Source organism: Centropristis striata, chromosome 8, assembly GCF_030273125.1.
Source record: "Centropristis striata isolate RG_2023a ecotype Rhode Island chromosome 8, C.striata_1.0, whole genome shotgun sequence".
Classification (NCBI taxonomy): Eukaryota; Metazoa; Chordata; class Actinopteri; order Perciformes; family Serranidae; genus Centropristis; species Centropristis striata.
The window spans coordinates 260,170-277,500 of record NC_081524.1 but is presented as its reverse complement, the minus strand read 5'-3'; the positions used below and the strand labels follow the sequence as shown (position 1 = coordinate 277,500).

General features: G+C 44.0%; 1 protein-coding gene across 1 annotated transcript in view; it reads left to right on the top strand.

Annotated features, from left to right (window-relative positions):
- myo1eb (myosin IEb) overlaps nt 1-16,592 on the top strand; it is a 19,242-nt gene extending 2,650 nt beyond the window's left edge. Inside the window, exons 2-27 of the mRNA XM_059339940.1 lie at nt 237-374; nt 688-777; nt 869-963; nt 1,204-1,291; nt 2,003-2,092; nt 2,759-2,890; nt 3,095-3,229; nt 3,444-3,576; nt 4,258-4,454; nt 4,614-4,694; nt 4,833-4,919; nt 6,498-6,584; nt 6,680-6,847; nt 7,191-7,276; nt 7,362-7,443; nt 9,383-9,588; nt 9,667-9,811; nt 9,963-10,077; nt 10,373-10,542; nt 10,669-10,814; nt 11,374-11,520; nt 11,703-11,860; nt 12,450-12,524; nt 13,566-13,770; nt 14,969-15,144; nt 15,947-16,592. Of these exons, the coding sequence (XP_059195923.1) occupies nt 237-374; nt 688-777; nt 869-963; nt 1,204-1,291; nt 2,003-2,092; nt 2,759-2,890; nt 3,095-3,229; nt 3,444-3,576; nt 4,258-4,454; nt 4,614-4,694; nt 4,833-4,919; nt 6,498-6,584; nt 6,680-6,847; nt 7,191-7,276; nt 7,362-7,443; nt 9,383-9,588; nt 9,667-9,811; nt 9,963-10,077; nt 10,373-10,542; nt 10,669-10,814; nt 11,374-11,520; nt 11,703-11,860; nt 12,450-12,524; nt 13,566-13,770; nt 14,969-15,144; nt 15,947-16,023 (3,309 nt within the window). The 3' untranslated portion in view covers nt 16,024-16,592. The remainder of the gene's footprint in view (nt 1-236; nt 375-687; nt 778-868; nt 964-1,203; nt 1,292-2,002; nt 2,093-2,758; nt 2,891-3,094; nt 3,230-3,443; nt 3,577-4,257; nt 4,455-4,613; nt 4,695-4,832; nt 4,920-6,497; nt 6,585-6,679; nt 6,848-7,190; nt 7,277-7,361; nt 7,444-9,382; nt 9,589-9,666; nt 9,812-9,962; nt 10,078-10,372; nt 10,543-10,668; nt 10,815-11,373; nt 11,521-11,702; nt 11,861-12,449; nt 12,525-13,565; nt 13,771-14,968; nt 15,145-15,946) is intronic.
- The last annotated feature ends 739 nt before the right edge of the window (nt 16,593-17,331 follow it).

Genomic DNA, 17,331 nt, shown 5'->3' with positions numbered 1-17,331 from the left:
TAAGAGGGGCCCCAATACAGAACCCTGTGGCCCCCCCGGACAGAAACACATTCAGAACACAGACCTTCATATTTAATGCATCGGGACTATTAAAGAGATAATCTGAGAACCAAACAAATCCTGAGTGATGCAGTCTAAGTTCTAAAACATCATGATCGACGGTGTCAAACGCAAATGTATGTATATGTGATATGTCTATATATGGTGTGTGACTGTGTTTATGCCCCGCCCCTCAGGGCAGCAAGGAGCGCTACCATTGGCTGGCTCAGAACGTGAAGGTGAGCGGCGTGGACGACATGGTTCTCCTGTCCAAGATCAGCGAGGACGCCATCACCGACAACCTGAAGAAGAGATACATGGACGACTACATCTTCGTATCCTCACACACCTGGACACACACACACACACCTGTACACACCTGTACACACACACACACCTGGACAAACACACACACACACACCTGTACACACCTGTACACACCTGGACACACACACACACACACCTGGACACACACACACCTGGAAACACACACACACCTGTACACACCTGGACACACCTACACACACCTACGCACAACTGGACACACACCTACACAAATCTACACAAACCTGATCAGCTGTTTAATCATTAATAACATAATTATCTGGTTCTGGTTCTGGTTCTGGTCCTTGACCCGGTTCTCCTCAGACCTACATCGGTTCCGTTCTGATCTCTGTGAATCCGTTCAAACAGCTTCCGTACTTCAGCGACAGAGAAGTGGAGCTGTACCAGGGAGCTGTGAGACACACACACACACACACACACAATGTAAACAACAACATGTAAACAACATATAAACAACAACACTGACCCCCCCCTCCCTCCCCAGGCCCAGTACGAGAACCCGCCCCACATCTACGCTCTGGCTGACAACATGTACCGGAACATGATGATTGACAGCGAGAACCAGTGTGTCATCATCAGGTGGGCGGGACTAACATCTGCAGATATTATTGGTTAATCACTGATCAGGTTTGATTGACAGCAGCCAGTCAGTCACATGACACATGGCCCCGCCCCCTTCAGAGAGAACTGGAAAAACTGTCAAAGTACTCTGATGTTTACTCAAAGTAATCCGATATTTACTCAGTCAAAGTACTCTGATGTTTACTCTGATGTTTACTCTGATGTTTACTCTGATGTTTACTCTGTTTCGTGTTTTAGTGGCGAGAGTGGAGCCGGAAAAACCGTCGCCGCCAAATACATCATGAGCTACGTGTCCAAGGTGTCGGGAGGAGGAGACAAAGTCCAGGTGAGTCCAGAGTCCTGACCTGTGATTGGCTGGTGGTTCTGACCTGTGATTGGCTGGTGGTTCTGACCTGTGATTGGCTGGTGGTGGTGCTGACCTGTGATTGGCTGGTTGTGGTCCTGACCTGTGATTGGCTGGTTGTGGTCCTGACCTGTGATTGGCTGGTGGTTCTGACCTGTGATTGGCTGGTGGTGGTGCTGACCTGTGATTGGCTGGTGGTGCTGACCTGTGATTGGCTGGTGGTGGTCCTGACCTGTGATTGGCTGGTTGTGGTCCTGACCTGTGATTGGCTGGTGGTTCTGACCTGTGATTGGCTGGTTGTGGTCCTGACCTGTGATTGGCTGGTTGTGGTCCTGACCTGTGATTGGCTGGTGGTTCTGACCTGTGATTGGCTGGTTGTGGTCCTGACCTGTGATTGGCTGGTGGTGGTGCTGACCTGTGATTGGCTGGTGGTCCTGACCTGTGATTGGCTGGTGGTTCTGACCTGTGATTGGCTGGTTGTGGTCCTGACCTGTGATTGGCTGGTGGTGGTGCTGACCTGTGATTGGCTGGTGGTCCTGACCTGTGATTGGCTGGTGGTGGTGCTGACCTGTGATTGGCTGGTGGTCCTGACCTGTGATTGGCTGGTGGTGCTGACCTGTGATTGGCTGGTGGTGGTCCTGACCTGTGATTGGCTGGTTGTGGTGCTGACCTGTGATTGGCTCCTGTGTGCAGCGAGTTAAAGACATCATCCTGCAGTCCAACCCGCTGCTGGAAGCGTTCGGGAACGCCAAGACGGTCCGCAACAACAACTCCAGCAGATTTGTGAGTTCACACACATCATCACAATATAAAGATATAAAATATATATATATATATATATATATATATATATAGAGAGAGAGAGAGAGAGAGAGAGAGAGATATCTAACCCGAACAAAAATATAAACGCAACACTTTGGTTTTGCTCCCATTCTTCATGAGCTGAACTCAAAGATCTAAAACTTTTTTTATATACTCAACATAACCATTTATCTCAAATATTGTTCACAAATCTGTCTAAATCTGTGATAGTGAGCCAAGATAATCCATATAAGACCCCCCAATAAAGCAAAACGTCACATTTCAGAGTGTCCTTCTATTGTCTCACCTGGTCAATAATGCTGCTCTAATCAGCATCTTGTTACGTCTCACCTGACAGGTGATGGATTATCTCGGCTCACTGTCACAGAGTCAGACAGATTTGAGAGAAATGGTTATTTGTTTGTTTTTTGGGGGGGTGTTCCACCGGGAACGGACAGAAACGGTTATTTTGAGTATAGAGAAAACGTTTTAGATCTTTGAGTTCAGCTCATGAAAAATGGGAGCAAAAACAAAAGTGTTGCATTTTGTTCAGTGTAGATATACATTAATATATTAATATGTAAACAAACACGCCGTCTGTCTGTCTGTCTGTCTGTCTGTCTGTCTGTCTGTCTGTCTGTCTGTCAGGGTAAATACTTTGAGATCCAGTTCAGTCGTGGTGGAGCTCCAGACGGAGGAAAGATCTCCAACTTCCTGCTGGAGAAAAGTCGAGTCGTCTCCCAGAATCCTGGAGAGAGAAACTTCCACATCTACTACCAGGTACCAGATCACCTGCAGGTACCAGGTCACCTGCAGGTACCAGGTCACCTGCAGATACCAGATCACCTGCAGGTACCAGGTCACCTGCAGGTCAACTGTGTGGTTTTAAAGCAGCTATAAAATGTGTGACCTCTCTGTGACCTCTGACCCTGTGACCTCTGACCCTGTGACCTCTGACCCTGTGACCTCTGACCCTGTCCCCAGCTGCTGGAGGGGGCGACCTCGGAGCAGAGGGAGAACCTCGGGGTCACGACCCCGGACTACTACTTCTACCTCAACCAATCAGGAACCTACACAGTGGAGGACATCAACGACAAGAAGGAGTTCACCGACACCATGGTACCTGTCTGTCTCTCTACCTGTCTGTCTGTACCTGTCTGTCTCTCTACCTGTCTGTCTCTCTACCTGTCTGTCTGTCTCTCTACCTGTCTGTCTGTCTGTCTGTCTGTCTGTCTGTCTCTCTACCTGTCTGTCTGTCTGTCTCTCTGTACCTGTCTGTCTGTCTACCTGTCTGTCTGTTAACCTGTCTGTCTCTCTACCTGTCTGTCTGCAGGAGGCCATGTCTGTGGTGGGTCTGTCTGTGGAGGATCAGGATTCAGTTCTTCAGATCGTTGCAGGAATTCTTCATCTGGGAAACATCAGCTTCAGAGAGGAGAACAACTACGCCGTGGTGGAGAGCCAGGACTGTGAGATAACACACAACATACACACACTACACAGACAGACACACACACACCCATTCAACTATCTCATTTAGACATTGTGATGTATAAATCCTAATAGCATATATAATATGCAAATATTGTTGTTATTATTATGATGGAGAGATATTATTCTATTATTAATAACAGAAGACAACATTTAATATCCTCGGCTTGTAGCCTGTTTAATGAATTTCACGTGGCAGAGTGTATTTATTGTGAATGAGGTTTTAGTGATAAATGATGAAGATAAACATTCTTTGGTTTGTCACCATTAAAAGAGTTTTATCAGCTGAAGGCCTCGATACAATAGTCTCAGATCAGTTCTCAGACTCAGACGTGTGGACTTCACCCTCAAACCTGCGTACCGAGCTGAGGCCAGAGGAGATCAAACCTGCTAACGAGCTGAGGCCAGAGGAGATCAAACCTGCTAACGAGCTGAGGCCAGAGGAGATCTGATCCTCACCTCCAGACTGATAAATGCCGAGCCTTGTAGAAATGATTGTACGGACACGTTACGCTCACTTTCTGTCCTACGCTCCTTTGATAAATGAGGACCGATGTGAGGTTTATCTGGTGTTGATCAGTCTGTAGACGTCTGATGGTGAACCTGTCTCTCTCTCTGTCCCTGTCTCTCTCTGTCCCTGTGTTTCCCCTGTCCTCCAGTCCTGGCGTTCCCGTCCTTCCTGCTGGGGATCCCTCAGGACGGTCTCTGCAGTAAGCTGACCAGCAGGAATATGGACAGTAAGTGGGGCGGCAAGACCGAGTCCATCGCCGTCACCCTGAACACAGAGCAGGCCTGCTTCACCAGAGACGCCCTGTCCAAGGCCCTGTACACCCGGCTCTTCGACTTCCTGGTCGACGTCAGTACACACACACACACACACACACACACACACAGAGACACAGACACACACACACACACACACACACACACAGAGAGAGACACAGACACAGACACACACACACACACACACACAGAGACACAGACACAGACTCTGATGGTGTTTTCTGTGTGACAGTGTATCAATAAAGCTATGCAGAAGGACCAGGAGGAGCTGAACATCGGAGTCCTCGACATCTACGGCTTCGAGATCTTCCAGGTAACTACACACACACACACACACACACACACACACACACACCAGTGACTGTCTAACTGATTGATCAGTTGATCTGATTGATCAGTTGATCTGATTGATCAGTTGATCTGATTGTCTGTTGACTCTCTGTTATTTCAGCGAAATGGCTTCGAGCAGTTCTGCATCAACTTTGTGAACGAGAAGCTGCAGCAGATCTTCATAGAACTCACACTGAAGGCAGAACAGGTGAGACATGACATCATCATGACATCACCACATGACACCACCACATGACATCACCACACGACATCACCACACGACATCACCACACGACATCACCACGTGACATCACCACATGACATCACCACATGACATCACCACATGACATCACCACATGACATCACCACATGACATCACCACATGACATCACCACACGACATCAACATATGACATCACCACACGACATCACCACATGACATCAACATATAACATCACCACATGACATCACCACACGACATCAACATATGACATCACCACACGACATCACCACATGACATCAACATATAACATCACCACATGACATCACCACATGACATCACCACACGACATCACCACACGACATCACCACACGACATCACCACACGACATCACCACACGACATCAACATATGACATCACCACACGACATCACCACACGACATCAACATATAACATCACCACATGACATCACCACATGACATCACCACACGACATCACCACACGACATCACCACACGACATCACCACACGACATCACCATATGACATCACCACACGACATCACCACACGACATCACCACACGACATCACCATATGACACCACCACACGACATCAGCACACGACATCAACACACGACATCAACACATGACATCACCACACGACATCACCACACGACATCACCACACGACATCACCATATGACACCACCACACGACATCAGCACACGACATCAACACACGACATCAACACATGACATCACCACATGACATCACCACATGACATCAACACATGACATCACCACACGACATCACCACATGACATTAACACACGACATCACCACACGACATCACCACACGACATTAACTCATGACATCACCACATGACATCACCACATGACATCAACACATGACATCACCACATGACATCAACACATGACATCACCACATGACATCACCACACGACATCACCACACGACATCAACACCTGACATCACCGCACGACATCACCACATGACATCAACACATGACATCAACACATGACATCACCACATGACATCACCACATGACATCACCGCACGACATCACCACGTGACATTAACACATGACATCACCACATGACATCACCACATGACATCACCGCACGACATCACCACATGACATCACCACACGACATCACCACACGACATCACCACATGACATCAACACATGACATCACCACATGACATCACCACATGACATCACCACATGACATTAACTCATGACATCACCACACGACATCACCACATGACATCACCACATGACATTAACACATGACATTAACACATAACATCACCACATGACATCAACTCATGACATCACCACATGACATCACCACATGACATCACCACATGACATTAACACATGACATCACCACATGACATCACCACATGACATCACCACATGACATTAACACATGACATTAACACATGACATTAACACATGACATCACCACATGACATCACCACATGACATCAACACATGACATCACCACACGACATCACCACGTGACATCACCTCCCTGTCTCTGCAGGAGGAGTATGTCCAGGAGGGGATCCAGTGGAAGCCCATCGAGTATTTCAACAACAAGGTCGTCTGTGACCTCATCGAGTCCAAACTGGTGAGTCGACCAATCAGGGACGAGTTACAGACTTTACATTAATGACCATAAATACAGTTTCTGTCTGACGTCGTTTCTGTGGTGGTTTTTCCCAGAATCCTCCGGGGCTGATGAGCGTCCTGGACGACGTGTGCGCTACGATGCACGCTAAAGGCGAGGGGGCGGACCAGACGCTGCTGCAGAAGCTGCAGGGACAAATCGGATCGCACGAACACTTCAGCAGCTGGAACAAAGGATTCATCATACACCACTACGCCGGGAAGGTCTGCCTGTCTGCCTGTCTGTCTCTCAGGTGTTGACCTGTCTGTCTGCCTGTCTGTCTCTCAGGTGTTGACCTGTCTGCCTGTCTGTCTCTCAGGTGTTGACCTGTCTGTCTGTCTCTCAGGTGTTGACCTGTCTGCCTGTCTGTCTCTCAGGTGTTGACCTGCCTGTCTGTCTCTCAGGTGTTGACCTGTCTGTCTGTCTGTCTCTCAGGTGTTGACCTGTCTGTCTGCCTGTCTGTCTCTCAGGTGTTGACCTGTCTGTCTGCCTGTCTGTCTCTCAGGTGTTGACCTGTCTGTCTGTCTCTCAGGTGTTGACCTGTCTGTCTGCCTGTCTGTCTCTCAGGTGTCCTATGACGTCAGTGGTTTCTGTGAGAGGAACAGAGACGTTTTGTTTAATGACATCATCGAGCTGATGCAGAGCAGCGAGTTGTAAGTATATTCAGAGTCTGATGACCTCATGATGACCTCATGATGACCTCACAGTGACCCCTGTCCGTGTTGTGTTTGTGGTCAGTCCGTTCATCAAAGCGCTGTTCCCTGAAAACCTGGATGCAGAGAAGCGAGGGCGTCCGAGCACCGCTAGCAGTAAGATCAAGGTGAGAGACGTTCCACGAAAAAACTACAACTAATAAAAACTAAACTACAACTAATAAAAACTAAACTACAACTAATAAAAACTAAACTACAACTAATAAAAACTAAACTACAACTAATAAAAACTACACTACAACTAATAAAAACTAAACTACAACTAATAAAAACTAAACTAAAACTAATAAAAACTAAACTACAACTAATAACTAAACTACAACTAATAAAAACTAAACTACAACTAATAAAAACTAAACTACAACTAATAAAAACTAAACTACAACTAATAAAAACTAAACTACAACTAATAACTAAACTAAAACTAATAAAAACTAAACTAAAACTAATAAAAACTAAATTACAACTAATAAAAACTAAACTACAACTAATAAAAACTAAACTACAACTAATAACTAAACTAAAACTAATAAAAACTAAACTAAAACTAATAAAAACTAAATTACAACTAATAAAAACTAAACTACAACTAATAAAAACTAAACTAAAACTAAGCATTTTCCAAAAAGTAAAAACTAATTAAAACTAGCAAACTCACTCTAAAAACTCATCAAAACTAACTGAATTTGAAACCAAAAAATCACAATGAAATTAAAACTAAAACTAATGAAAAATCCAAAACTATTATAACCTTGCTCTGTACAAACATTAGTTCTCTCATCGGCAGCCTCTTGCTCGGTCACTCTCTCCTCCGTCATCATGTCTGCTGAGGCTGATGTGGCCTGCAGGTCTGACATCAGCTGTAACAAAAAAACATTTTTGAGCCATTTTCAAGGCTTTATTGATAGGAAGGGACAGAGTGAAAGGGAAGACATGCGGGAGGGAGCACTGAGTGGGATTTGAACCCGGGCCGCCCGCTCACGAGGACAGGTCTATGGTATGCGCTTTAACGTCCGGAGGTATGCCACCGGGACGCCCCTGTAACAAAATATCAAACATTCAGAGAGTCAAACATTTATTTATTTCTGCAGGCGGAGAGAGCGGTTAGGCCCAATATTTCTCTGTCACACATCAATATTCTGCAGCGTTCATGAGAATCCATAAAATAAGCCTAAAGTTACTGTTGGACATTAGTTTTGCTAACTAACCAACCGATAAATAACCTTTAACATTTTCCTACCAAACCTTATCTAAAGGCTAACAGTTAGCTCTGTAGCAGTACAGTGTGTATGTGCTAACAGGCTAACAGTTAGCTCTGTAGCAGTACAGTGTGTATGTGCTAACAGGCTAACTGCTAGCTCTGTAGCAGTACAGTGTGTATGTGCTAACAGGCTAACAGTTAGCTCTGTAGCAGTACAGTGTGTATGTGCTAACAGGCTAACAGTTAGCTCTGTAGCAGTACAGTGTGTATGTGCTGCTGCTGCAGGAGGTGTTCACTTAGCGATCTCTGTTTGTTTACAACAAGCATTGGACACTTAGCATGGTAGCACAGTTAGCATGCCGGTTTGTTTACAATAAGCAGCAACCACAGTGAACAGTGATTCTATGACTGTCGGACCCAGTGGAAGGTGTGTGTTAGACGTCAAATATCCCACTTTGATGAAAAGGATTGAAAGAATGAAAAGGATTCAGAGGGTTAAGGCGGGAAAGCATTACCACATTTCTACCATTAAAACTGTTGTGTTATTCTACCATTAAAGCCCAGAAAGAGGATTCGTGGTGTCCCAATGCATCATGGGACTTCTCCAGAACTTATAAATCGTGGTGAAGACGACTATAGCGGAGGAGCTCAGATATAACAGCTATAAGCTCTCAGATACTTTATGAATTTCATTTCTATCTGCTACAGAGGCTGAAAAATCTATTATTTAGTAGAAGAGTTGACACTTCTGTTGGATTTACAGAGAAACTTCAGGTTTTAGGGGGTTATTTAAAAAAAAGATGTTTTGGTGTTTTGGTTGTCGTAAACTTCCTTGTCTGTTTCAGAAACAAGCCAACAGTCTGGTCCAGACCCTGATGAAGTGCACCCCCCACTACATCCGCTGCATCAAACCCAACGAGACCAAACGGCCCAGGGACTGGGAGGAGAACCGGGTCAAGCACCAGGTGGAGTACCTGGGCCTCCGGGAGAACATCAGAGTCCGCCGGGCCGGATACGCCTACCGCCGGGTCTTCAACAAGTTCCTGCAGAGGTCAGAGGTCAAAGTGGGCAGCGTCCCGTACACTGTGCCGCCGCGGCCGCCGTGCTAACACAGACTCGTGTGCCGCAGGTACGCCATCCTCACCAAGGAGACCTGGCCTCGCTGGACGGGCGACCAGCGCCAGGGAGTCATGCACCTCCTCAACTCCGTCCACATGGACCAGGACCAGTTCCAGCTGGGCAAGACCAAAGTCTTCATCAAAGCTCCAGAGTCGGTACGTACGCACAGGAAGCGGTTTATCCTGCTGTAAACCTTCAAAGTAAAGGTTTCTGAAAACAACCCTGGGTTTCTGATCCAGAGGCATTCTGGGTGTTGTAGTTCCTTTGAGCCCACTCAGTCAGACTTCCTGTCTGTCCTCTCTGCAGCTCTTCCTGCTGGAGGAGATGAGGGAGAGGAAGTACAACGGGTACGCTCGAGTCATCCAGAAGGCGTGGCGCAAACACATCGCCGTCCGCAAGTACGTCAAGATGAGGGAGGAAGGTGAGACGGCCTCACTCTGTTTGACACTTGAATATACTTTTATATTTTTTACATTTCTGATACATTTCTGACTACTCTCACTTAGTGATATGAGTAGAGAATAGATTAAGGGTCTCTCGTTTGGTGATACAAGTAGAGAATTTGATATTTAAAAAAAATATTTTATCTATCAGCTAGCTTTCAATTTTAAGATGTTATATTTGAATGTACTTCTATATCTGCTTGTACTTAGTCTTAATTTTTTTTATATATTTGAATGTAATTTTATATACGTCTCTTTTAAATGTGTTTCAAGCCTCCGACGTGCTGCTGAACAAGAAGGAGCGCCGCAGGAACAGCATCAACAGGAACTTTGTGGGCGACTACCTCGGGACCGACAACCACCCCGAGATCAGGCAGTTCGTCGGACGCAGAGAGAGGATCGACTTCGCCGACGTCGTGGTGAAGTTTGACCGAAGATTCAGGGTATAAAAACTCCGGAACAGAAAGTCTGATTTAACTGGATCTGTGTTTCAGTCACAGATCTAATGTTCCACGGTGTTCTGTCTATAATCCGGTTCCGGACCGGACCGATCTGTTTCTGCTCCTCAGACGGTGAAGCGAGACCTCATCCTGACCCCGAAGTTCCTGTACCTGATCGGTCGAGAGAAGGTGAAGCAGGGTCCAGATAAAGGGCAGATCCAGGAGGTTCTGAAGAGGAAGATTGAGGTCAACAAGGTCCAGTCTGTTTCCCTGAGGTACACCACCAGAACCAGGACCAGAAGTTACACTACAACTAGAACTACAACCAGAGATAGAACTGCAACTAGGCTCATAGCTGGGATTGGGACCATACCATAACTAGAACTACAACTAGAACCAGGACTGGAACTACAACTAGAACCAGAACTTCTCAAACTGGAAACAGAATCAGAGCCAAGACTTGTACTGGGCCAGATCTACACAACCGGAACCAGAACTAGGACTAGAATTCAGTTAACAGACAGGGATAGAGCCAGACTTGTAACTATGTCCATCACTAGATGGACCAGGACTGGACCACCACCAGAATATTTATACTGACCCAATCTTTTATCAGAACGAACAACAACTAGAACTACAACCAGGGCCAAAAATAAAACAGAAACTAGAACCAGAACCAGAACTACTGGACCTGGACAAGGAACATATTAGAAGAGAAATCTACCTGAAGAGAAAGTAGTGAGAAATACTTGAAATGTTCGTTTTTATCTTATTATTCTCTGTCCGTCTGTCTGTCTGTCCCTCTACTTACCTGTCTGTCTGCCTGTCTGTCAGCACTCTGCAGGACGACTTCTTCATCGTCCATGAGGAAGAGTACGACAGCGTTCTCCAGAGTGTTTTTAAGACGGAGTTCCTCAGTCTGCTGGTGAAACGTTACGAGGAGAAAACTCAGAAGAAGTTGCCGCTCAAGTTCAACAACCTGTTAGTACCGAGACGCTTATTCTGTTTGATCTGATGAGATAAACTCCACCTGAACACCGTCTGTCTGTCTGTCTGTCTGTCTGTCTGTCTGTCTGTCTGCCTGCCTGCCTGCCTGTCTGTCTGTCTGTCTGTCTGTCTGTCTGTCTGTCTGTCTGTCTGCCTGTCTGTCTGTCTGTCTCCAGTCTGGAGTTTAAGGTGAAGAAGGGGGGCTGGGGTCCGTTCAGCTCCTCAGGGTCCAGACAGATCCAGTTCCAGGCGGGTCAGGGGGACGAGGTGGTCCTGAAGCCCAGCGGGAAGGTCCTGCAGGTCTCCATCGGACCGGGTCTGCCCAAGAACTCCAGTAAGTTCTGACCCGACTCCCCATCAGTTCTCCCCCAGCTTAACCAGTTACACCAGTTACAACACCAGTATAACCAGTTATAACACCAATATAACAGTTATAACACCAGTATAACTAGTTACAGCACCAGTATGACCAGTTACACCACCAGTATAACCAGTAACACCACCAGTTTAACCAATTACACCACCAGTATAACCAGTTATAACACCAGTATAATGAGTTATACCACCAGTTTAACCAATTACACCACCAGTTACTACGACTGTCATTACTAGTGTTACTAATGTTATTACGACTGTTATTACTACTGTTACTACGACTGTTATTACTACTGTTACTACAACTGTTATTACTACTGTTATTACTACTGTTACTACTGTTATTACTACTGTTATTACGACTGTTATTACTACTGTTATTACGACTGTTATTACGACTGTTATTACGACTGTTACTACGACTGTTACTACGACTGTTATTACTACTGTTACTACGACTGTTACTACGACTGTTATTACTACTGTTATTACTACTGTTATTACTTTCCGATGTGCTCCGCCTCACTTCCTGTCTGTTTGATCTTCAGGACCGACGAGGAAGGACCGACGTAAGAGTCGCTACATGTCCAACCAGGCTCCGCCCACCAGCCAGTACAGCTCAGGTACCAGCAGAACCAGGACCAGCGTTATTACTAACGAGATAAACAAAACTAGGATTCAAAAAACATTTTTGTTCACTGAAACAAAAATAAAAAACAAATACCAAAAGAATGTTAAAAATACCCAAGAAATACCAGAAAAAAATGTAAAAAATAGCAAAAGAATATGTTAAAAATACTAAACAATATGTTAAAAATGCCAAAAACATACGTAACGCGTATTAACCCTCTAAAGATAGGTGAACTGCCTCATAGCAGATCAGTGTTGGTGTCCATCAAGGTTATTATAGTTAACGAAAACTAACGAAATAACGAAAACTAAAATTGAAAAAACATTTTCGTTAACTGAAATAAAAATAAAAACGATAACTAACTGAAACTATATTTTGTGGTTCCAAAACTAACTAAAACTAACTAAAATTATAGTGAAAATGTCCTTCGTTTTCGTCTTTGTCAACTTTTTTCATCCATAATCCAGAGTTTCTATTAGAACATGCACCACATTGGTAAATATGTTGACTGAGACTGGGATTACTACACTCAAAAACACCTGGAACTGTAGGAGTTAATAAACTTATTGGGGCTGAGATGATAAACCAAAGGATATAAAGGAAACATTTATTGTGACCTTATTGAATCTGGCACCCAACAAATACCCCATTACAAAACAACTACAACTAATAAAAACTAAACTACAACTAATAAAAACTAAACTACAACTAATAAAAACTAAACTGCAACTAATAAAAACTAAACTACAACTAAGCATTTTCAAAAACTAATTAAAACTAGCAAACTCACTCTAAAAACTCATTAAAACTAACTGAATTTGAAAACAAAAAATCACAATGAAATTAAAAACTATTAGAACTATTATATTACTTTGCTGCTCAGTTTCAAGGCGTCTGGAGATCAATAAGTTCCCCGATCAGGCCTCTAGGGGGCGCCGCTCACCACAGACGTCACTATTACGGGTCGTAATAATCCTCCGAACAAACAACACCTGAGGTCGTATTCTGTTTATCGTTGTTCTCTTCCTTCCAGCTCCTCGCTCCAGAGGGGGCGGGGCTCCCAGAGGGGGCGGGGCTCCCAGAGGGGGCGGGGCTCCCAGAGGCTCCCTGATGAGGCAGCAGTCCAGCATGGATCAGCCCAGCCTGCCCCGCCTCCAGAACCAGCGCCGCCCCGACAACCAGAGCCACCAGAGCCACGACATGGGCTTCATGAACGTCCCCGACCAGGGCGCCGCGGGGTGAGGCCGCCACTATAACCAGTATAACCAGTTACACCACTAGTATAACCTGTTACACCACCTGTATAACCAGTTACACCGCCACTATAACCTGTTACACTGCCACTATAACCAGTTAAACCAGTTACACCACTAGTATAACCTGTTACACCACCTGTATAACCAGTTATAACACCAGTATAACCAGTTACTGCGCCACTATAACCAGTTACACCACCAGTATAACCAGTTACACCGGTAACACCACCAGTATAACCAGTTTAACCAGTGACACCGCCACTATAACCAGTTACACCACTAGTATAACCTGTTACACCACCTGTATAACCAGTTAAACCGCCACTATAACCAGTTAAACCAGTTACACCACTAGTATAACCTGTTACACCACCTGTATAACCAGTTATAACACCAGTATAACCAGTTACTGCGCCACTATAACTAGTTACACCACCAGTATAACCAGTTACACCGGTAACACCACCAGTATAACCAGTTTAACCAGTGACACCGCCACTATAACCAGTTACACCACTAGTATAACCTGTTACACCACCTGTATAACCAGTTACACCGCCACTATAACCTGTTACACCGCCACTATAACCAGTTAAACCAGTTACACCACTAGTATAACCTGTTACACCACCTGTATAACCAGTTATAACACCAGTATAACCAGTTACACCACCAGTATAACCAGTTACACCGGTAACACCACCAGTATAACCAGTTTAACCAGTGACACCCCCACTATAACCAGTTACACCATTAGTATAACCTGTTACACCACCTGTATAACCAGTTTTAACACCAGTATTACCAGTTACACCACTAGTATAACCTGTTACACCACCTGTATAACCAGTTACACCGGTAACACCACCAGTATAACCAGTTACACCAGTAACACCACCAGTATAACCAGTTTAACCGGTAACACCACCAGTATAACCAGTTTAACCAGTTACACCGCCACTATAACCAGTTACACCACTAGTATAACCTGTTACACCACCAGTTTTAACACCAGTATAACCAGTTTAGACTCCTGCTGACTGTGTGATTTCAGTCTCACTTTGATTAAATGTGACTTCAGTGTTATTAACCCTTCCTGGGACTGGAACCAGAACCAGAACCAGCAGGTCCTGGGTCCCAGGTGGATGCTGGTTCTGTAATCCCTGTGTTGTGTCTGCAGGCTGCAGCGGCGGCGGTCTAAGGAGGTGAAGCCTCTTCCTGGAGCGGGTCGCCCCAAACCGGCTCCCAAACCGAAGCCTCGCTCCCCTCAGTGCCGAGCGCTGTACGCCTACGACGCCCAGGACACCGACGAGCTCAGCTTCAACGCTGACGAGGTCATCGAGATACTCACTGAAGGTACTACTACTGCTGATAATACTGCTGTTACTACTGCTGATAATACTGCTGTTACTACTGCTGATAATACTGCTGTTACTACTGCTGATAAAATTGCTGTTACTACTACTACTGCTGATAATACTGCTGTTACTACTACTACTACTGATAATACTGCTGTTACTACTGCTGATAATACTGCTGTTACTACTACTACTGCTGATAATACTGCTGGTACTACTACTACTACTACTACTGATAATACTGCTGATACTACTACTACTACTGATAATACTGCTGTTACTACTGCTGATAATACTGCTGTTACTGCTACTGATAATTCTGCTGTTACTACTGCTGATAATACTGCTGTTACTACTACTACTACTGATAATACTGCTGTTACTACTACTGTTACTACTACTGATAATACTGCTGTTACTACTACTACTACTGATAATACTGCTGTTACTACTACTACTACTACTGATAATACTGCTGTTACTACTACTACTACTGATAATACTGCTGTTACTACTGCTGGTAATACTGCTGTTACTGCTACTGTTGATACTGTTACTACGACTGTTACTACAGTTATTACTACTGTTACGACTGTTAATACAACCACTGTTATTACTACTGTTATTACCACTGTCACTACTACTGTTACTACTGTTATTATTGATAACTGTTATAAACAGTAACAGTTTTAAACAATAACTGTTGCTGCTGGTTTATTGGTCAGATTTAGATGACATCACAGCTCAGATCAAACGGTCCAATCACAGCTGTGCTTGTGGCTCCGCCCCTCTCTCCTCAGATGCGTCTGGTTGGTGGTTCGGCCGGCTGCGGGGCAGAGAGGGAATGTTCCCCGGCAACTACGTGGAGAAGATCTAGACCCGCCCCCTTTAACCCGTCAGCTGAGACACGAGTTCATTCATAAACAAACAGCTTCCAGTCAGAGGTCAGGGGTCAGGGGTCAGCTCTGCCTGCTGGCTGACTCAGGGTCAGTTTAACCTCTCAGGTGGTTCTAAAGCAGCTCAGTCAGGCTGCAGCGTTTATTACAAGTGTTAACAAACATCCAACTGAAAATATAAAAATATAAAATAACACCAGAAACTTTAAGATATGAAATAAATCTTTTTATTATTCTGAACATTAAAACATCTGCAGCTTTTATTTCTCTTAATCCAAAGATAGAATAGAAGATAAATAATAAAGTAAAATATATAAATGATCTTTATGTTGCTCAGTCTGAATGTTTTATTATTGTTTATTATTATTATTGTTGTTTTAGAGTTTCATCAGCTGAACAAGCAACAAACAATAAACAATAAACTGAACCACAAACTGTTTGTCTGTTTCTGCTTTAAATCATTTTAAACACAAATGTTGAGATCCATAAAACCTTTAACTGTTTTAATGTCAAAATTATTACTGCTAATACTACTACTACTGTTACTACTGCTAATACTACTGTTACTACTGCTAATACTACTACTAATACTACTACTACTGCTAATACTGTTACTACTGCTAATACTACTACTAATACTACTGCTACTACTGCTAATACTACTACTACTACTGTTACTACTGCTAATACTACTGCTAATACTACTACTAATACTACTACTACTGCTACTACTGTTACTACTGCTAATACTACTGTTACTACTGCTAATACTACTACTAATACTACTGCTAATACTACTACTAATACTACTGTTATTACTGCTAATACTACTACTAATACTACTGTTACTACTACTAATACTACTGTTACTACTGGGACTACATTACCTAGGGTTCCTCTCTGAGGGTCGTGTTGCCTTCAGGCTCCGGAGGAAACGTGGCGGTTTGTTCTCAGTAAACATGTGAAGCCTCATTATGAAACAATATGTTATAAATCTATAAATCTATTCTTCTTCTTGATAAAATGACACTTTTTAAAAAGTTTTTGTCACATTTACATTCAAACAACATTAACTATGTATAAATATATATATCACTATCAGTTTGGGTTATAATTATATAAATATTATACTATTATATACTGTCTAGTCACTATAACATTATGACATCACATCATCAATATAATTATCATCATCTACCTAACAGCTGATCTTCAGTGTCCTTGTTCTATTCTTTGTTTTTTTTTCTATTGTTTTTATTTATTCTACCTTTATATTTTTATTCTATTGT